Source organism: Copadichromis virginalis, linkage group LG11 (genome assembly GCF_057382275.1).
Source record: "Copadichromis virginalis isolate Kocher_CV1m ecotype Utaka linkage group LG11, C_Virginalis_male_GT1.1, whole genome shotgun sequence".
In the NCBI taxonomy this organism is placed as follows: Eukaryota; Metazoa; Chordata; class Actinopteri; order Cichliformes; family Cichlidae; genus Copadichromis; species Copadichromis virginalis.
The window spans coordinates 38363310-38384110 of record NC_140628.1 but is presented as its reverse complement, the minus strand read 5'-3'; the positions used below and the strand labels follow the sequence as shown (position 1 = coordinate 38384110).

Here is a 20801-nt window from a genome sequence, read left to right as displayed (position 1 = left end):
AGACACCTTAGATGGTCCTATATTAAATTATAGCACAGCAAATCTTTTAATTCATAATAAACAAGCTAACAAGAAGCTGGATGCAGATTTGCCATTTACAAAAGATGGATGTAGCCTTTGGGTCTGAGATGTTCAGTCAGTGTAGAAGTGCTTTAAACTCCTCGGGATCTAAACAGAAGACCAACTGTATACAAGACTCGGGGAAAACTATAACATCCATTCATCCACCCACTCTATCACCCTGTAAGAGGGGCCCATCCCAACTGTCACAGGGTGAGAGAAGTGGGGCACACACAAGACGGGTGGTCATTCAATCACACCTTCAACCAATTTAGGATGGCTATGCCTTTGCTTGTTTTTGTACCGTGGGAGGATCTCTGCATGACCATGAAGAACCACGTAGACACAAGCAGAACATGCAAACACAGAAGGGCGCAGCTGGCTGCTCGATTCAAACCAACAATCTTGATGCGAGGCGACAGCGCTGACCACTGCACCACTCTGCCCCACAAGTTCTCGCCGTGCCGTCTTATGCACGACAACATGGTGAAAAATAACACTTCACTACCAGCGCCTGAATTTTTACAGAAATAGAAATGATGACAAAATGCTCATTGAATTGAAATTAGTTGCATTCATATCTTCTCTTACTGTTGGAGAGATGATCCAGTGTGAGTCCTGCATTTCTTTCTCTCTGTGATTGAAGTCCAAATAATTATTGATAGTACAGAAATGTCTAAACTGAGTCACTGCACACATTAAATTCACACTGACATGCTTTGACCTACACATCTGGTCCTCACAAACGACAAGATGGCAGACCTGGAGCTTCACAATGAAGTTTATTTTCTATAGAACCTACGGGGGTGTCCACTTTCTCACCCATCGCTCAGTAAGTATGAGATTGAATTTCCAATAATCTTTATGTCATTGTTTATAGATTTAGTGATGCAAATCAAATAAAGGTAATCAATTTGCTCAGTATCAACAACAACTTTCTCAAACTTGTTTACCACAGAAAACATTTTTGCAAAAATATAAGTGGAATTAATTTGGTTTGAAATTAGAGACCCGGAGGAAGCTCGTCGCTGATCAAACTCCAGCTTTATTTGTCAAAATCAAATATTTCTTCAAATATCCGGCGGGGTTCTGCGATCACCTCCTCCACAGAAGCAGAGCCCTTCCCCTGCTTTTCCTCACCTTCCTCCTCAGTCCACATCACTCCACCACCTCCAAACGGCCACTCCAAATCCTTCACCGTTTTCTCCACCTTATCCATCGGAAGCGCTGCTGTCACCACCGGCTGTGACGTCCACCTCCACTCAGTCATGACTGACTCCGGTGCCGCTGTTGTTTTGGTGGAGATCGTGTTCCTCTTCAGGGAGCCGATGGCTTTCGCTTTAGGTTCTATGGTCCACGGCCGACTGCTGATTATTTGAGTCTCTGGAAAAGTTGAAAATGTTTTAATATTCAATCATTTAATTCCAGCAGAAAGCAAACAATTTTTTTTTTTTTTAAACAAAGAAAAGTTTAAGTGATGATTCACCATTGGATGCTGAAGAGCTACAGTTGGAGTCACAGCAGCTGCACACTGTGTCTGATCCATACAGCTCAGCCCATCTGCACAAAGCAGCAAAGACAACAGACGCTTTCAATATCATCATATCACAGCGTTTTTAAGAAGAGCTTCAGGGGAAATCTAACCTTCTGGCCTTTGTGTCGTAGTTGCAGGACTTGGCTGTGGGTGTAGGCACCGAACTGCTCACAGACATGATGCAGTGCATGTACAGCTGCTGCAGCAGATACAGAAAAAGCAAGTTTACTCTATTAGCTTTTAAATCGCTTTATTCAGTCAAACCACACTGACTCCCAGATATTCCCAAAAATGTTTTTTTTTTTTTTGTTTGTTTTTTTAATATGGGGGCCAAATCTAACCCAATTTAATTTAAAAAAGGGGTCAGCCATCCAAAACCACTGAATTTTTACAGTTACACATGCACAGGCTTAGCAAACAATTAATTTGCATGAAGCAAATAATTAACAGCGAAAGATGTGGAGTAATTATAACAATGCGCCTGCATAAAGAAGCTCTTTGCTTGTTTTAAATATAAGACTTCTGCTTTACTCAAATTTTTAAATCAAGCGGGTAAAGGCACATGTCGAGATCTACTTACTTCTCAGTACACATGCAAGCCATCACTGATTTACGGCAAAGAACTTGGGATAAAATAAAGTACAAGAACATATGAAGCACATTATAGTCTGGTGACACTTCGGCTGACCTGGCCCATCATTCCCTTGAACAGGAACGCATCCACAGAGAATCTCACAGCATCGTTTCTGTACGGGATGAACCTGGAGCGCCCGCCTTTGCTTTCAACCATACATCTTTATCAGAAAGAGAAAACAGCTGACCATGGCATGATTTTTTTTTAATAATGCTTCAGCTTTTTTGACGTGTGACATTCATTACCCAAAGTTTCTCACAACAGGGAATCTAAGCGTGAATGTGTGGGACTTCTCTGGAGTGGCATAACACGAGTGGATGTACAGTCTCTCATCGTGGGACATGGGCAGGGCCTCGGCCTGAAAGTACATGGGCTTTCCGAGCACGTACTGATCTGATGGGGACAGCCTTTCCCATTTCGCTAAAAGGAAAATAGGACAGTAAATTAGCAGTAAAGCGACAGGAAAAGCACCTGCAAAGCTCACTCACACTTTAAAAACAAATCATTTTGATAGCAGTTGTGTGAAAGCAAGCAAAAATTCACCTGAATATCGACGGAATATCTACTGGACAAAGTATTTTCCAGACAATCTGCAAAATCCTTGACGTGTCAGTTAGGAGTAAAGTTGGTGCCAAAAACAAAATATTAGTAGCAAAGAATGAATCTCTGAAGTCAGCTTGCTACATGATTAAAACCTTGTGTTCCCTGGATATCTTAGCTCATAAAGCATCAACATATTTATGAGGGTGACGTCACCATGGCGCCACCAAGCAGTTTGTTTGTTAGCAGCATGACTCAAATAGTTATGAACACATCTGGATGAAATGTGGCACCAACTTAAGAAATTAATGTTTCTATTCAGATCTGGATTCAATCACTATAGGGAGGATTTTTTATCTTTATGAAATACAACAAAACTGGACATTTAACTTGTGATCTTCATAAACACATATCAAATTGAAATAATTAAATGTTTGGTAATCTAAATAAAATACATCATTATTCCAGATATAAATGTCCTCCTGGATCCAAAGACTCATGATTAGTGTGGAGGTGTGTACTAGGATACTGTGCTTAAAGAAACAGTGACTCAGCAAAACCACACGAGTGATTTTGACATTAATCTGTTTCTAGCACCTGCACAGAGTTGCAAGCTTTGCATTTGTCACATTAACATCAAGGTCTTGCTTCTGAATGATATTGAAAAATGTTTATCAAAAATTAATTTAATTTGATAAACAAAGACCACCAAGAACCTCAGAAATCCACCGGGGTTTAATAACTGCACACATTTCTGTAGGTTTACCGTTTCGTGGCGTCAGACTGAATTTAGCTCCGTTCTTTACTCGTTTGAAGAGCCTGCGTATGGGCACCTTTGGTATGTAGCCAATTTTGTAGGTGTATTGGTACCTAAAAGGTTGTTAGCATTAAAAAAAAAATTGGAAAAACAGCATTAATAAACAGTTTGTGTGTTATGAATAAGTTTCTGTCTGTCCTCAATTTAATCTTTTAAGCTCACCTGTTAAAATAACATGACACAGGTAGGTTGAAGGGCACCACTCGCCTGATTGGTCCTTTGAGTCTCGGTGGGTCGTAACGAAGTGTGTTTGAATAGACAACCTGGTTATCAATGATCTGCAACCAGAATTTTTATATTAACATTTAAATAAAACTTTGTCTACAGTTATGAGACAGGCTTTTATGGCTCAGCAGTGAGCTGAATGCCAACAGTGAATCACAGCAGGTGTAGACATAATCTTACTCAACATGTAATCCTAATCTTATGACTGAAGATTTAGTCAAAAAACTAAAATTCAAATATAAATTACTGCAGTACATGAAAATGTTATGGAAACATACATTTAAACTACTTTTATTGAAATATATCTATTGTTTTCTTATTTGTTCAATAGGAATATGAAATCTTACAGTAATGCTGACATCATCGGGTGTTTTGTGTCACCTGACCAAAACTCCAAACACTCAAAAAGGTTTATCTGACTGTGGTGTCCTACTACAGAGCCCCTTAGTGGACAAACGAGGGTATAAATATATAAATATGTCCACATCTTTCCAGCACAGAAGATTTCTCTATGCAATCAGATGAATAGTGCAATACTTTGATTAATTTGTGTGACAGAAATAAGTGCATATACAGACCGGTCATTGAAGCTAGGAACAGGGGGGCAAAGACTTGTCCTCCAGCTCTCAGTAAATATGTGTCCTTATGTTCTGTTAATAAATTTGCATTCATTGTGACTTGTTTTGCGCTACATATTTAGCATTTTGTGTTTTATTTAAAGGCAGATTTATTGATTAATAAGTCACTTGTTTAAGTTGGACTTTTGGCAGATTCTGTTCTGCATGGTTCTTGTAAAAAAAAAAAAAACAACAACAATCTCTTCCAGTATTTTTTCCCCATTTTGTGATCTTATTAAAGATGAATACGCTTAAACAGCAGCACAAAATTCCTGCTCTGAACTAAAAAAATAATTTTACCCTGCCTGTGCTGTGCCAAGAAAAAGTCAGATATTGTTGAAATAGTATAATGGATGCTTCTGTATGCAACTCCAAAGATGGACATATTTATAACTCATCTATAATTTTTCTTTTTCATATTTTCTGTGTGTGTGTGTGTGTGTGTGTGTGTGTGTGTGTGTGTGTGTGTGTGTGTGTGTGTGTGTGTGTGTGTGTGTGTGTGTAACAGTAACCCCTGTGAGCCAAAGGTCCAGTTTAACAGTTTCCCCCCGACTCTTGGCTCGGTGTGACGTCATAAAGTTAGTTCCTCTGGCAGTGAGTACAGAAAACCAATCGCCTCCTGATCAAGCCTACATTTGCCAGGGGGAACCAATCAGAAGCAAGCTTTTTTTAAAGTGAGGTGAGGCATCTTGCTCCAGACAGAGGGTGAACTTGGGGCTGTAGGCCCGGTAATCGGTAAAATTAAACAAATCAAGCAAAGCTACTCTAGTGAGTCCAAGAAATAAGTAGTACCAGGCCCAGTTTAACCTACTGGAGCAAAGCCTGGCATATAACTGACATGTTCACCGTTTTAGATGTCGTCATTGGTGTAACAGTTCTGTGTCCACTGTAACCCACTAAAGACGCAAAACAAAGCTGTCTTTTTTAACTGGTTAATCATCTCGGACAAGAACAGAAAATCAGTATAATTCCGTTTTTAATTCTCTGGGGTCCTTTCTTGCCTGAGACTTACCGTGCGCTTGGTTCCACACATACCGAGGCCATACTCAAAATAAAAGTAATCCCTCGTGGATTTGCTGGCTGTGCACGTGCCCAGCTTGAGCTGAGACCGGGCTTCACCCGTTCCCAGAAGGCTCCTCTCCACCTGGACTTGCATCTTTGTCCGCTTACACGTAGTCTTCACGGAAACATCCGAGACGCTGGGCGGAGTGGGTTTGGGCGGAATAGGGAGCAGGATGTCCCGGACGCGCTCGGGCAGAGGCTCCACTCCCGTGCCCCTGAGCGGAGAGAAGTACTTCTTATCCACCAGCGGCACTTGAGAGTCCAGAAACACCGGGAGGTGGAGGTACGGCGGCGAAAGGAGAGTCGGCGTTTCTCTCCGGGGAACTTTTCTCATCACCTGCGCTGTCTGCTCCGAAGGCCGAGGGGCCGCTGTCCCCGCTTCAGTGGACGCAAACACGGGCAGCAAGAGAAGGAAAGGTAGGTAAAGCATGCCCGGAAATCCCAGTGACATACAACAAAGTGTCCGAAAGGGCGGAAGGTTGGCTGTCACGGCTGATGATGCTCTCCTCATGTGGAGGTAAATTAACAACACCTGGCGCAGATGGACAGCAAAGGGCGCCACTCACCGGCTGTTTGAAGTAAAAACAACGTTTTGATGTTTTCCAGGAGGATCACCTGACCTCCCCCAGAATCAGCTGCTTTTTCATAGTTAATTAAAACGCGCAATCTCTCATACTATGAAAGATTTCCCAGTTACAGGCTCTGTTAGTACAGAAGGTTGGGTTGACATTTTGTGCTTTTACATTTGCTTTATTTTTCCAGCATTTTTTTTGTCTTTCAGAAGTACAGAAGAAGACAAATATATTCAGTTTTCAGGGCAGAAAACAGCATGATTTTTGTTATTGAGCATCTGGTCATGGGATCAGCATCTCATCATGAAACATATATTTTCAATGCAAAATGCCACCAATTTAATGTCTATGATACAGAGGAACAGGAACAATTGGTACCCTGGATGTTTAGTCTATGCCTACATTTTGGTGCCAGGCTGTGACTCGTCACTGTTTGTGTTCTAAAAGGAGTGAAAAGATTCACCATCTGGTGACAGATGTTCTTATCCTGACTGTTTCAATAACAGGAATCGATTCAATCTGAATAAAAAACCTTTACACTTCTACAGGTTGCATGCTTTGTAAAACCAACACATTTAACTCAATGGACCTCCAAAACACCTGCTGATATATACAAAGGACTGTTAAAGAAAGGCAGTAGTGATGTGCGATACCACTGATTTCCTTTCCGTCGAGTCGTATCGACGATACTGATCCGATACCAATACTCTCTACAAAAACTTAATGTTTCATTGTATTTCATAATACAATATATAATTGTATTATGTAGTCGTAATAATATAACTTCATAATGATTACAGGACATCAGACTACTTGTTCATATTGCTTAATAATGTAGAATTATCATGTAGAAATTAAAAACAAAACTGAAGTTTTGCACTATTTGAACACGTTGCCTGCCTGCAGCACTAAAGGACTCCGCGAAATTCATCTGTCTAGCAGCACCTGTCCCTCTCCTCCTCTTCAGTTCGCCTCAACATACGCTCGTCATATTCTGTGATATGATTTACTCTGAGGTGTTTGACAGGTTAGTGGTGTTGACACAGCACCTCACTGTCTTGCCACATGTATCGCAAACCACGTCTCGGCCGTTTGTGGAGGTAAAATACGTCCACACATGACTCCGTTCACGCTCAGCCATTGTTGTGAATGCCCACGCCAGGGGCTGCCACACATTTATACATTTATATTTCGCATATGACTGTGAAAGGCGTAAGAGGAAGTAGTTCCTTCCAATTTAGACGATCAGAATGATATAGTTTCTTTCCACTGTGTTCCTGTTAATGAAAAACTACAAATTTACCCCAAAGTACTAAAATATCGATATTTTAATATGAGAATCGATTCTAGAATATAAATTACTGGTATCGGAAGAATCTGCACACCACTAAAAGGCAGTCATATCAGTATTTTAGAATGTTTCCATCCTGCTCGTCAGAAACTTCAGGTCATGAAATAAATGCACAGAACAAAGATTTTAAAATGAAAATATCCGCAGGTGAATTCATGCCTCAGATTAATACACTGTAACTGGTTAATGCAGGTAAATTGTTACGATATAAATATGCATATGAACTAAATGTGCAGAGGCTAAAGAAAGCCTGTTTCACTGTGATTCACTGTGATTGGTTTGTATCCAGAAACACAGACATATCATAAAAATGAGCAAAAATTAATGAAGACAAAATATTATAAATGGACTCAAACCTTCAAGACCTGCATATACTGAACGACAAAACGTTTTTTTTAATTTTGTGAGATTTTTGGATCCAACAGAAAATTTACCAGGACATTGTTTGTTTTAAACGTTGTACTTTTTCATGTGTGTCTGTGTGAATTTGGATATTACAGGATGGCTGCTGTGTTGCCTGGGATTACTCCTTATCCCCTACCCATCCCTGTTGCTGGTCACGTGCTCTATAATGTTGTACTGTGGACATTTCTGTGCTTTCTGTGCAGAGGAGTTTTTTTGTTTCCTGTTCTCATGCTGTCCTCCTATAGGAGCCCAGCATGAGTAGAGGTCTCTTTTTTTCCTCTTGTACTTTCCCATTGTAGTGGACATTTCAGTGGTTTTTCTGTAATGCAACCGTTCTCTGACTTGTATCCCCATGTGATGTCTGTGTAGTGTGTGTAAGGTCGGGGGCGGGTTCATTCCACTGCAGGGCAACCTGCCACTGCATGTGGCGAATAAAATTTGAACTTGAACTTGAACTACACTGGTGCGCTTGCCTTATTGTTACCGATTTACTGTTAGAGTAAAAATAAATAAATATAGTGTTTTAAAAAAGTTTAGTACAGCTTTTGTCCATTAGAGGGCGGAAATAGGAACTCTATCTCTGCCGAACTGCTTTATATCGTTGACTATTCACCAAACGGAGTACAGAGTTAGAAGTGTGAATAATGTCCCAATCCAGTAGGGGGCAGCAGATGTAGCAGCGCCATTACACAAGTGAGTGTTGCAGCATTCATTGGTGAAGGTGAAGTTGAGTCCCAGCGCGTATTTTTCACCCGTGATTCCGCACAGGGAGGGCAGGACGCAGCTCTTCTCGTACAAAACCACACGGAAGTCCCCTGAAAGAAAGAAGCAAATCACACTGACACACTCCTCCCCGAGCCGGGCGCTGACCTTTCTCGCTTCTTTTTCTCAGTTTTGATTCATTTAAATTTGACTTTCAGTGACTCGAGTTGAACTCACCTTTCTCACCCACGGCTCGGCTGGACAGACAGAGCTGCCCAGGTGGACACTTCAGGGGGAATCTGATGCAGTCCAGAGGGGAGATGGTGGGGAACACACAGGTGTAACAGAAGAGGGGAACTGAAGTACAGATGTGAGTTTTGCATGTGAGCCACAGTAAAAAAAGTCAACTGAATCATAATAATCACAAAATACAAGGATGGTAAAAACGGATGTCTTTTAAACTGCTTTTAAAAATGTACTTCAAAATGATTAATCACCGAGATTAATCAGTGGTTAGAATATTTATTTGTTGCAGCCCTAATATGATGAAACACACTGCTTTCTCTTTACCACTAACACGAATGTTAACCACTTCTTCTTTCAGCTGCTTCCTTTAGAGGTCACCATCTGCAGATCCTCCTCCACTACATCACGCATCTCCTGCCTGGTATTAAACATCCTTTCTAAAACATATCCACCATCCCTTCTCTGCGCATGTCCAAACAAACTCAGGCTCGCCTCTTCTGATATATTCGCTTCTAATCCTGTCCGGTCACTCTCAGTGAAATCCTGCCTCGTGTTGTTTTATCAGTGCCACAGTCTCCAAACCATACGTCACAGCAGGTCTCACTACCGTCTTATAAACCTTCCCTTTTACTCTCACATGTATCCTTCTGTCTCACCTCCACCCACTCCACCCTGCGTGCACTCTCTTGTGCACTGTCTGTTAGCCTCAGCTATTTAAACTCTTCTATGTTAACTACCTCTGATTGCTAATGCACTTGGATATTTCTTATGGAACGGCATCATGTGACACAAAGAGGTTTTTTATATGTACAAGTAATACAAAGATCAAACATATTCATTACTAAACAAAAATATTTCTGTATTTTAAAATAATTTTATTTAGGCAGTTTTATAAGGTGTAATGGTTCCAGTTTCCCAGTTACATCTTTCTTCATCTCACATTAAAGCTACTTAAATAGTTCTTTTCCAAAAATTTCATACATCAAACAATGAGGGGAAAATAATAGATCTTAATTATGCAAGAAAATAAGGTTTTTTATATTAATGTTAACCTTGGAGTTTTCTGTCTGCTATAGCTGCATGGATTGTGCCTTTAAACACACGAGCAGAAGCATGCACACACCGTCTTTGCTGACTTACCCACAGCTGGAAGTAAACACAGGAGAAGCAGAGAGCCAAACAGCTTCGACATCACTGATGTTTCCGGTCGACGCTTCAGCTCTTAAAGGCGTTTCTTTCAGAATATTTTCTAGAATGAATCCGCTGTTTTCATCTTGAATTCAAGAAATCAAGTTGTTTTTTGTTTGTTCTTTTAATTTAAAGCTAAAGTTTTACAAACTAGCTTCACGCAGACGGAGCAGCCACAGAGATCTGAAGGTAAATCTCTTACTGGTTTCTCTTAATATTCCCTTAATCAACTCTGGGAGAATCTCCCACCCCACTCCTTATGATTAAATTAGACTGTTAGACTTCTGTTCGAAGCCATGGCTGCTTAGAAAAGGTCCATTCAGACTTAAGATAATCAACGGGGCTTTATGAAGAAAATCCACATCTGTGTAGCTTAAAATGTGGAAAAAGTGGAAAGTATTAAGCTTTCTTGAGGTTTTTTTTTTCTAAAGAATGATGTGACATGTGTCTGTACTGAGGTGAAGCAGGGCAGGTTTATTAAATCACATCTCATCTCCTAATGAAAGACGTTGAGTTTGGTGGGAGGGATGTCAAGTGACCTGCAGTCCCATGACGAGAAAAGTGATTAGAAGCAATGAACAGTCCCACAGTTTCAAACTGAACACAGGGTGATTTCATGTTTTTTCACAGTAAGATTTGTTCATAGTGTTTGCATTGAGATAATCTGCAGTATATGATTATTGTGTGTTAGATAAGATAATCGAATTACTCCATCTCTGGATACTTTTTCCTATTTCTGTTTTTCAGGCATACAAAAAGTCATTCTTTCCATTGTTGTTATTATTGTTATTTCAATAACAGATAGCCTAATTAGATCAGAATGAAAGTGTCTGTGGAGTGATATGCTGTCTTGAGAGAAACCCACAGAATTATACTGGTTTCAAACCCAGAGCTGAATTCTGTGGAGCTGCTGAAGATTTCATCCTAACAGCACAGGCGTTAAACTCTCCAGTGAGAGAAGGCAGCTCAAACAAAGCTCTCTTTTTTATTTCATCTCTCCTACTATACATCACAATTTCATTGCACATGTACAATGACAATAAAGGCTATTCTATTCTATCAGGCCAGACTGCAGAATAACAGCCTGCAGTATTTAGCATGCGATTCCTAAATGCTGCAGTTCTTTGAGTGTCCACTTGATGATAGCTCCAGATGCCTGTTGGTGCAAACAACAAACAGACATACCCCATGGTCTTTGATTTTGTATTTTAAGTGTCAAAGATGGTGTTTTGCTTCTCCCACTCCAACCAATCACAGCAGATGGCCCCGCCCCTCCCTGAGCATGGTTCTGCCGGAGGTTTCTTCCTGTTAAAAGGGAGTTTTTACTTCCCACTGTCACCAAAGTGCTTGCTCATAGGGGGTCATATGATTGTTGGGCTTTTCTCTGTATCTACTGTACAATATAAAGCACCTTGAGGCGACTTTTGTTGTGATTTGGCGCTATATAAATAAAATTGAATTGAATTGAATCGAACAGTGCTCATTTTTTTGGAGCCAGAAGTTGTCGTATTTAACAAGATGATGCAGTATGAGGCTATCAGCTCAGAGTTTGGTTAGAATATCCATCCACAGATCAGACGGCTCAGACACACTAGAATTTAAATCTGGAGAACAGGATTTTTGGATGGGCTGTACCAACAGAAGAGTCTGAGATTAACATGAAAAGTTATAATAATACTTCTTGGTGTAAAAAACTATCTCATCATCTGCATGATGGTGATATGCAAATGATGATCAAGTCAAAACTCTAAACTGTATGCCTGTGATCGTTGGACCCTCAGGCAGCCCTGCATTAAAAACCAACATGATTCAGTCATGGAAACAACTGCATGGACTCAGCAACATTTCCAGAAATCACAGTCTTTGAACACAGCTCTCTGCGCCATCCCCAAAAGCAGGGTAACGCACATCCATGCAAAGAACTTCTCTGGGGAAAAAGCTCGTTAAAAGGCAAAGTGGAAAATTGTTCTGTGGACAAATTGAAATCTGAAATTCTTACTGGAAAACATGGACGCTGTGTCCTCCAGACTGAGGACGAGAGGGACAATCTGACTTATTATCAGAACTCAGTGCTGGAGTGGCCAGCTTGCATTCCAGACTTTTCATCAACAGAAAACCTTTGAAGCATCATGAAACAAGAAATATAACTGTTAAGCAGCTAGAATCAGCTATCAGAGAAGAAAAGGACCAAAGGTCCAGCAGCTGCTCTCCCCAGACCCTGGACATTTAGGGACTGGATATAAAAGAAGAGGGGCCACAGGACACTGCCACACAATCTGTCCCAACTTTTTTGAGACGTGTTGCCACATCAAATTCAAAATGAGCTAATATTTCCAAAATTGTATATTTTCTAAGTTGAAACATGTAATGTTTTGGTTTGTGAATAAAATGTGTTTTTTCTGAAATTTGCAGATCACTTGTGTATTAAATATCTATGATTATGTAATACAGTTCAACTAAAACTAAACAGCTTAGGAAAAACATAAATAAGCCAAAGAAACAAGACTGTGCATGAACATTTTACCTTAAAGTGCATTTTCAAGCTGTTCTAATGTTCTTTAACCTGTAAATAGTTCCCATCATTAACTAAATTAGCATCACAGCGCCCCTTGCTGGAGGAAAGCGGGCATGGCTCGCTTGTCGACCTGCTGACGCCTCATGCGGACCACAGCTGCGTCCACCTGAGCTGCAGCTCTCTTGCCCTGCAGGTCATCCAGCAGCTGCAGACATGTGTGCTCCAGCTTCCCCAGCTCACCCTCAGAGGACTTAAGACATCGTCTGAGCGCTGCACCGCTCTGAGAGACACACAGGAAACACATTTCAAAATGATTTTGTTTGTCTGAGGAAAAATGAGAGGTTAGAGTGATAAACCACTTTGCTTTTTAATACAAGTGAACACCAGCCACTGTACTCCATAATGATAATGATACGAATCCTGGTAAATGTTCAGTTTGTGTTCATTTTTAGCCGTATCTGACATGCAAAGCATTATTAAGCATCATTTTAAAGACTGAGCTGAAGAGTGAGACTGTGCTTCACGCCTATCGTTCTGCTTTGAGGTCACAATTTATTTTTGCAAACCATAAAATGCATGAGGCAGAATTTAGAAACAAGTCTCAGCTTCAGTTTCTGCAGACAAACATGCAGATTAGTTTCTGCTGAGTTCAAGTGCAAACTAACATCACCCCAGAGCATTCAGCTCACCCTGTATTTGGATTTTTTTTTCTTTGTACAAATGTGTATTAAATATTTATCCATCAGTAATCAGTAAAGTTATTAAATGTTACCAGAATATAAAAAAGAAAACATGATTGGAAATATTAAAGCTGCAGATTAATTATGTTCAATTTATCACTGGTTCAGTTTTCATGTGAAAGGCACCGTCCATGTTGACACACCTGCAGCAGAGTCTGTTAGCTTAGTCGTTTCAGCACAAAAGGTCCAGCTGGCTTAGAGTACACTCCCAGCTTAGCATCACAGTGCAAACACACACATGTAACCTCAGCAGTCAGAGACTCAGATACCTGACATCAGGACGAGGTAAAGGCCAAAACACACTTCAGGAAGTATGATAATGAATGTGGCAGCCGAATGCGTGTCGGACGCACCTGAATGAGCTGAGCAGCTTCAGGTAACTGTGTCCCCGGGTGTCTCTGATAAACCTTCACCAGAGGCCTGTTGAGCTTCTCTCTGGACAGAAGATCGCCGCTGTACTCTGGACCCTGTGAGCAGGACAGCGTGAGCCAAACGTTTTCATGAAATCTCAAATAAACACGCTCCACACGCTCTCTGACCTGTGCTCTGCCGTGGCTGTGACGAATGCAGTTGATCTCCCTCTGCTTACGAAACATGGCCTGCCGGGTGGCTGCAGACGTCAGCGCCAGATTTTGCTACAGAAGACAGAATGATGGTTAAGTATGTGTTATTACTTTAATACAAAAATGCACTTCTGCATTAATTCAGGATCTTTTTACCTGCAGAGTGACTGTCTCTGCAATTTTTTTCACCAGGCCGTCGTTGACAGCGCAATGAGCAGCTTTCTGCCTGCTGATGGCGCTGGTTAGCGTCCGTCTGATGGTTTCTCTCAGTAGCTGCGACTGGTTGACCCTCAGAGAGGACGACTCTAAAGCCTTTTTACACTCTGCAAGAGAAGCAGGAGATATCCTATCTGTCAATTTTAATCCTGAGGACACAGGAGATCTGTTTTAAGATGATCTGCTCTTTCTCTGAGTGTCAGCAGGGACACTGGCTGTGTAGATTAGTGACCACACACAAAGCAACTAATTCGTTTAATTAAAGTTCTGGAGTTTATACTTCTCTGTTTTTAGGATCTTGTTTTGAAAATATATAATTTATGTGTGGTGTAAGAACTGTGCTGTTCTTTTTCTCACTTGTTTCATTGATATTTGGGCAAAATTTGCTCTTATTTCTTATATAATTTCTTAACGAGAGCTTCTCCTTGTCCTGAGTGTACCTGGAGTAAAGGGGCTGATGGGGTCTGTTTTGATAAAGGTCTGAGGTGCAGAGTCATGTCCTCCAGCAGAGCCACTGAGAGGGAGCAGTTCCAGTACTCGAGCCCTCTCACTGGCACAGTCCAGCAGCTGTCTGCTGCTCTCACCCAGGGCCTTAAAGAAGAAGGCAGGAAATAATGCATTAGGACAGCAGCTGGCAGACAAATATATAGGTACAGGTTACTTTGCAGACAGAAAAATGTGGTAAAAAATAACAATAAAAAGTTTCATAACATAAAATATGTGAGATTTTCAAGTGGGGGTTTTTTTTCGACTGAAAATGCAAACCGCAAACCAATCGGTTATTTCACAGTGGCTACATGTATCTTTCTGTCTATGTACATTATTCTTGACTCAGGCTAACAGCACCAGTTATACTCTCTGTTCAGTGCGCTTGCTTGACAACAAACAGCCCATCCAGTTCAGGGGCATTCGGGCCTTTAGCTTATCCCAGCATCCCAGCTCATAAGGCAAATGGTGGACTAGACCCTGAACATGTCCCCGTCTATCACAGGGCCAACACAGAAAGACCTTCATTCAAGCTCACATTCACACATACAGCCTATTCAGAGTCAACAAGCAGTTCTGCTGTGGGGAAAAGCTTTAGCAGCCTAAAGAAACCCATGCAGGCAATCTTTCAATTCTTCATTCAGCTGGTCGAGGCATCAACAGCCTGGATACGCAGCAGAGTTTCAGTAACCCAGTAAACATAAAGATGTTAAGTTTAGCAACCTCAAAGATATATGCTACATGGCTGTTACTTCCTGTTACTCATCCCCTGAAATGCCTGAGCTTTAACTTAAAGGAACAGTTCACCTCAAAAGTGAATTTACATATGTTTCCTCTGGCCTGTAGTTCTAACCAACAAGACTGGACAACTGACTCTAAAACAGACACATCACCGTACCATCTTATCAGTGGGTCTATGCCTTTTCTTGAATATAATGCAACCTAATGGCACTCGCCTTTTGGTCTTCAAAGAACCAAAACAAAGGAACTACTTTTTTTCTACTATCTACATCCACCAAACTTCTAGTCACAAAACTGCTCACAAGTTTTTTGGATTTTTAAATGTGTTAAATTTAAGAGAATTCACTCGTCTCACATCGGAACAGTTTAGGTGGATAAACTGTCCCTATAAATCCAGCAACAACAAAATCTAAAGAAGAAGGGTGGAGGTTAGTGATACCTGAGCATTGTTGTTTTTCTAACCTCTCTCATGCCTGTGAGGGTAGAGTAGAGGGAAAACAAGTCAAGCGATGAAGACAGAGGACTGTAAATCACCTGAAGCTGGCTCAGTGTGGTTTTCAGTGTTCCCTCCAGATCCTGTTTCAGCTCAGCCAGCTCTCTCCTCTCCCACAGCAGCAAGTAATCAGCACCATCTCTCTCCTGCAAACGGGCAGACCTGTCAGGGCCTCAGTCTACAGCTCTGAACTTCATCAAATAATCCTTGGTGCTGGATTAACTCTCAGTGACACTGGAGGTAATAAAGATTTAATGCTGTATGTGTGTGAGGCAAGCAGGCAAGTTTTTGCACTTGAAATCCTGAAAATGATCCTGAGGTGCCGGGCAGAAAATACTTCACCACGGTTGAGCATCTTTAACACCAAAGTAGACAGAAGAATTTCAGCATTTTAAGTGTTGTGTAAGCTTGCCGTCTCAGTGGTGGATGGCCTCCTGGTTCTCCCCTCCGAGCTCTTCTGGTTGATGGTCAGATTGGTCCTAAGACTGCGCAGCATCCTCTCCAGATGTCCTCGCTCTCTCTCCAGCTTGACACCTTCCTCGGTCACTCTGCCAGCCTGCCTGCGCAGCTGGACCTCCACCTCCCGAACTCTGCGCATGTAGTCAGCAACTACAGCAACACTGGCTCCGGCACACTGCTCACGCAGGCTGGAAGGTGGGAACGGGGCCACAGGTGTCCTCTGAGAGCCACCAGGGAACTTTAAAAAAAGCTCAATGTCTGAGTCCAATACTCAAAAACATCAGTCAACTTTAAAAGATGCAGAAGATGAAAATCTAAATAAAAACAAGTGAAGGCTTTTAATATAGAAAGAGTTCAAAAATAAAGGTGTTTTAAGTCTTAAAATGTCTCAGAGATGAGAGTCTTAAATGAATTTAGCTCTGCCTCCACCAACAAGTGTAAAATATTGCTGATTTATAAAGCTGTACTTTCCTCCGTGGGCTGTCTTAAAACGAGAGAAGACAAAGACTAAGGATGTTGACATATGGTCAGAAGAATCTGTGCTTACCTTGCAGGAATGTTTTAAGTGTACAGATTGGGAAGTTTTTATTCAGTCTTGTGGAGATGATCTCGACGCTTTGGTGGATGTTACTAGCTCTTATACAGTATTTTGTAAAGACATGATTATACCCCGTAAGCGCGTTAAAATTTACGCTAACAATAAGCCATGGGTCACTAAAAGTGTCAAATCCTGTTTAAGGAAAAAGAGACAGGCCTTTGAAGAGGGGGCTGTTACCGATTTTCAGACAGCCACCAAGGAACTGAAAATCGAGATCTTGAAAGCAAAACAGAGCTACAAAAACCTTCTTGAAAGCAAATTTGCTGCAAAAAATTTGGGGTCTGCCTGGACTTGTATGAAAACCATAGCAGGGTTTCAAAATCCCCAGAGCAGCAGTCAGGTCATTTTAGATGGTTTTAATTCAGACAGATTTTGCAAATGCTTTGAACATGTTTTATGCTCGTTTTAGTTCTTCTGATTTTAGCGAGGATATTTTGGAACTGAAACAGAAACTGAGAGATACTCAGCACTTTATTATTGAACTCAGCGATGTTAAAAAGGCCTTTCATACAGTCAGTGTGAACAAGAGCCAGGGTCCTGATAATATTAGTGCCGCCTAATTAAATCTTGTGCTGATGAACTCAGTCCTATATTTCAGGTTATTTTTAACAAATCCTTGCAAACACAACATGTGCCCTCTCTTTGGAAAGAAGCAGTCGTGGTTCCTGTCCCTAAATCTAGTCGTCCAAAAATTCTAAACGACTTCAGGCCTGTTGCCTCACTTCAGTTGTCATGAAAGTCTTTGAAAAAATCATCAGAAATGTGATTATGAAAGAGACTGAAGGTCAGCTGGATCCAATGTAGTTTGCATACAGGCCCAACAGAGGAGTGGAGGACGCACTTTTGACTTTACTAAATCTAATTCTTAAACATGTAGAGAGTAAAGGGACTTTTGCAAGACTTCTTTTCATTGATTTTTCTTCGGCTTTTAATACAACACAGCCCCATATTTTAATTAAAAGACTTTTAGAACAGTTTGAAATCAGGAAAAACCTGGTGGGCTGGATTTTAGATTTTCTAACAGACAGGTCACAAAGAGTGAGAATAAATGGGCTTCTGTCTGACCCAGTGTTCTCCTCCACAGGTTCTCCTCAAGGGTGCGTCCTATCGCCCTTATTATTCACTCTCTATACAAATATGTGTCAGGGCAGACATGAAAACAGGGTCATTATTAAATATGCAGATGACTCTGTTATTGTCAGCCTACTGAAAGAGGGTGAAATTAACCACGGTCCAGTCATTGATGACTTTGTTCAGTGGTGTGAGGAGTCTCATCTCCAGCTGAACATATCTAAAACAAAAGACATGGTTGTTGATTTTAGGAAACAACAAAATGGGCACGCAGTCACTTTAATTAAAGGTCAGAAAATAGAGCAAGTACAATCATATAAATATCTTGGGACCATAATAAATGAAAAACTGAACTTTGATCAAAATTGCAAATCAGTTTGTAAAAAGGGTCACCAGCACCTTTATTGCCTTAGGAAACTTGTTCATTTCCACATTGACCAAAAAATTTTAACTTTGTTTTATCGTTCTTTTATTGAGTCTGTTTTATCCTTTTGTTTGGTGGCATGGTTCGGTCAGACCTCTGTCACAGAGAAAAACTCTAAATCAGATAGTGAGATGGTCCAGTCGTCTGATAGGTGAGCCACAGTCTTGTTTAGCCTCCCTGTACTCTAAGCAGGTACAGAGGATGGCTTTATCAATCCTTAAAAATGGTTCCCATCCTCTAAGGGGTGAATTTCAGCTTCTTCCCTCAGGACGGAGGTTTCTATTTCCGAGATGCAGGACAAAGCGTTATAAAAATAGCTTTGTCCCCGTTGCTGTCACTGAATTAAATAAGAACTGTTTTTGATTCGAAATATTAAAGTATGTGTCACAGTGAGTTTTATATATTTACTAGGTATGTGTGTTTTTAAAGGGATGTCAAATGCTGTCATTTTTCTGTAAAGCAAATTTACCTTGCCTTTAGGTATAAATAAAGTTACCTTACCTTACTTTTCATTGCTCTGCAGTGTTCTGTAAAGAATGTTTCAGTCTGTTTATCTCCTAAAACATCTCATCCTGGCTCCCTACGAGCTGAGATTCCAACCTTTTCAGGCTCATACCCCATAAATTTAACGTCTGCATGCCACTGGACTGGAGTACTGTTGAGCTCACAATGCCCAACACCACAGGATGAGGGCATGGATAGGGTGAGCAGTGGAATGTAGTAGTAGCAGCAGTTTAGTAGATTTACTTAAATACTTTGCTGATTCAGTTTTAATAGACTTTGTTTAAGTATTTCTCTGTGATTCTGTTTTTTAGATGCTTGAATCCAGGAAGAAAATACTCCACATCTGTGTGCACCACACCATTATTTTTGCTTTGCAGATTTTAAATCTATGAATATGTATAATGCTGTATTAAATAAAGCTATTCAGGGGTATAAGTAATTAAAATCACCTCCAGTGTGTTAATGCATTATGAGTAATTTTAATTTAGGTACTTTTAGTATATTTTGATGCTAAAACAGTTGCTCGTGCTGGGTTATGACATAATTAAAGAGACTGATTAAGTCTTTTATTCTATCTTAGTTATTCTGGTCTGTTATCACATTGGATGTTGTATGCATGTGTATATGTATACATGTATTTATGTCCACGTGCATACCTGTGTGTGTCTATAGTATATGCATGTATGTGTACATATATACTTGTATAGACAAGTGTATTTAAGAGTCTGCTTATGTGTATATATATGGATTTTTTGGATCTTCTTTACCTCCTTTATCTTAATTCCTCTTTTTTTTTTTTATTCCACGTCCCTCTGTTCAGCACTCTGTCCGATACTTGATGTCTTTTAAATTTGCTCTACAAATAAAGCTGCCTTGACTTAATTACAGAGCAAAACAGTTATTCATTATTATTCAATATGAAATGAAGTTTAAACTCTTGTGCAGTTTTCATATGGATTCCTGTAACTGTGAACGCTAGTTTAGAATAGTTTACATATATTTACTTTTAAAATCTATAACTTCAGGCTTTCACACCACCCTGGCACACTGTGGATCGTTTGTCTCACCATGGCTCCTGCACTTTGGCGTCTTGATATCTTCTGGTTGCAGACGCAGTCACGACTCCTCGGTCTGCACGCCTCCGCTCTTATCTTATCTCTGGCTGTGACTTCCGCTGTGCCGTCTGAGCGCTTTAGGCTTACTCCTGCAGCGGCGCTGCTGCTGCCGCTCCGGGGCTGGCTGCACGCAGCGGGCTGCCCGGCTCGAGTCTGCCGGACCAGGCGCTCAGCACGCCGAATGGAGCGGACCGTACCCTCGCGCCAGGACTGCGGTCCGATGGTAACAGAGCCGAGGGGAACCGACTGAACCTGCATCACTATGCTATGAACTGGCCTCATCTGTGACTGCTACCAAGTATCCAGGGTGAAAACTTTGTGTCATCTCCATAGCAACAGTAGCTAAAGTAACTAGAAACTCCAAGCTGTTTGGTGATTGGAGAGAAAATGGAACAGAGGACACGCAGCACTCAGTGTGATCTCCCCCTTAAACTTTCACAGAAACTCTTAAATGACTGAAACACAGCTGTGGCGCGTCAGTGCTCCTCTCTACTTCGTATCTGGTTCTTTAAAGGAAGGCGAGGACTGATAGAAGACAGTTTACTTAAAAACAAGACAAAACTATAAGAGATGTGAGAATTCTGCAACAGGTGGGGGTGGAAGTCTACAGCTTTAAGCCTCATGCTTTTAAAGCTTCAGGAGGAGGAAGTCAGGAGCTCTGTGAATGTGCGTGTTTTTAAATATAAAATCTGACTGAAATTAAAATTTAACTTAGACAGTGCTTTAAACCTGCGTTCTCTATAATGACCAGCAGGGGTCGACTCCCTGAAGCCCCCTGTGGCTCCCGTGATCTTTGACCCTAAATGCCTTCCTGATGAGTTTATGGTTTTAGTTGATAGAATGCATTGTGAAGTCTCATCTACATCAGAGTAAAGTGGAAAATAAAGCAGTCTGCTTTAGCTTGTGCGACTTTGACTGACAGC

At 41.0% G+C, this 20801-nt stretch overlaps 3 protein-coding genes across 3 annotated transcripts; all 3 read right to left on the bottom strand.

Annotated features, from left to right (window-relative positions):
- Window positions 1-829: 829 nt before the first annotated feature.
- zp3d.2 (zona pellucida glycoprotein 3d tandem duplicate 2) lies at window positions 830-6122 on the bottom strand. Its single transcript, XM_085472749.1, has 8 exons — window positions 5440-6122; window positions 3748-3863; window positions 3535-3638; window positions 2474-2648; window positions 2283-2388; window positions 1705-1793; window positions 1547-1620; window positions 830-1443 (listed from the first exon to the last, which is right to left on the bottom strand). The coding sequence occupies exons 1-8, from the start codon at window positions 5998-6000 to the stop codon at window positions 1106-1108; spliced, it is 1563 nt and encodes a 520-aa protein (XP_085328875.1). The 5' UTR covers window positions 6001-6122; the 3' UTR covers window positions 830-1105.
- An 880-nt stretch (window positions 6123-7002) lies between these two features.
- Window positions 7003-12390, bottom strand: LOC146699438 (uncharacterized). The gene is made up of 3 exons (XM_085472360.1): window positions 9906-12390; window positions 8757-8876; window positions 7003-8632 (listed from the first exon to the last, which is right to left on the bottom strand). The coding sequence occupies exons 1-3, from the start codon at window positions 9955-9957 to the stop codon at window positions 8427-8429; spliced, it is 378 nt and encodes a 125-aa protein (XP_085328486.1). The 5' UTR covers window positions 9958-12390; the 3' UTR covers window positions 7003-8426.
- Window positions 12391-12459: 69 nt separating this feature from the next.
- On the bottom strand, window positions 12460-20327 carry tektl1 (tektin like 1). The gene is made up of 8 exons (XM_085472359.1): window positions 19831-20327; window positions 16120-16404; window positions 15749-15853; window positions 14428-14578; window positions 13928-14094; window positions 13748-13843; window positions 13562-13675; window positions 12460-12748 (listed from the first exon to the last, which is right to left on the bottom strand). The coding sequence occupies exons 1-8, from the start codon at window positions 20158-20160 to the stop codon at window positions 12551-12553; spliced, it is 1446 nt and encodes a 481-aa protein (XP_085328485.1). The 5' UTR covers window positions 20161-20327; the 3' UTR covers window positions 12460-12550.
- Window positions 20328-20801: the final 474 nt, after the last annotated feature.

Bases quoted from the DNA above. Each gene is read 5' to 3' on its own strand.
- zp3d.2 (XM_085472749.1), bottom strand. From the start codon at position 6,000: ATGAGGAGAGCATCATCAGCCGTGACAGCCAACCTTCCGCCCTTTCGG. The intron at 3,864-5,439 runs GTAAGTCTCAGG...TTCTGGTTGCAG, and splicing joins TGTGTGGAACCAAGCGCACG to ATCATTGATAACCAGGTTGT. The intron at 2,389-2,473 runs GTAATGAATGTC...TTTCTGATAAAG, and splicing joins CCTGTTGTGAGAAACTTTGG to ATGTATGGTTGAAAGCAAAG.
- LOC146699438 (XM_085472360.1), bottom strand. From the start codon at position 9,957: ATGTCGAAGCTGTTTGGCTCTCTGCTTCTCCTGTGTTTACTTCCAGCT. The intron at 8,877-9,905 runs GTAAGTCAGCAA...TCTGTACTTCAG, and splicing joins GTGTTTACTTCCAGCTGTGG to TTCCCCTCTTCTGTTACACC. The intron at 8,633-8,756 runs GTGAGTTCAACT...TCTTTCTTTCAG, and splicing joins CCGAGCCGTGGGTGAGAAAG to GGGACTTCCGTGTGGTTTTG.
- tektl1 (XM_085472359.1), bottom strand. From the start codon at position 20,160: ATGAGGCCAGTTCATAGCATAGTGATGCAGGTTCAGTCGGTTCCCCTC. The intron at 15,854-16,119 runs GCAAGCTTACAC...GCCCGTTTGCAG, and splicing joins GGCCATCCACCACTGAGACG to GAGAGAGATGGTGCTGATTA. The intron at 14,095-14,427 runs GTACACTCAGGA...CTTCTCTTGCAG, and splicing joins CATCAGCCCCTTTACTCCAG to AGTGTAAAAAGGCTTTAGAG.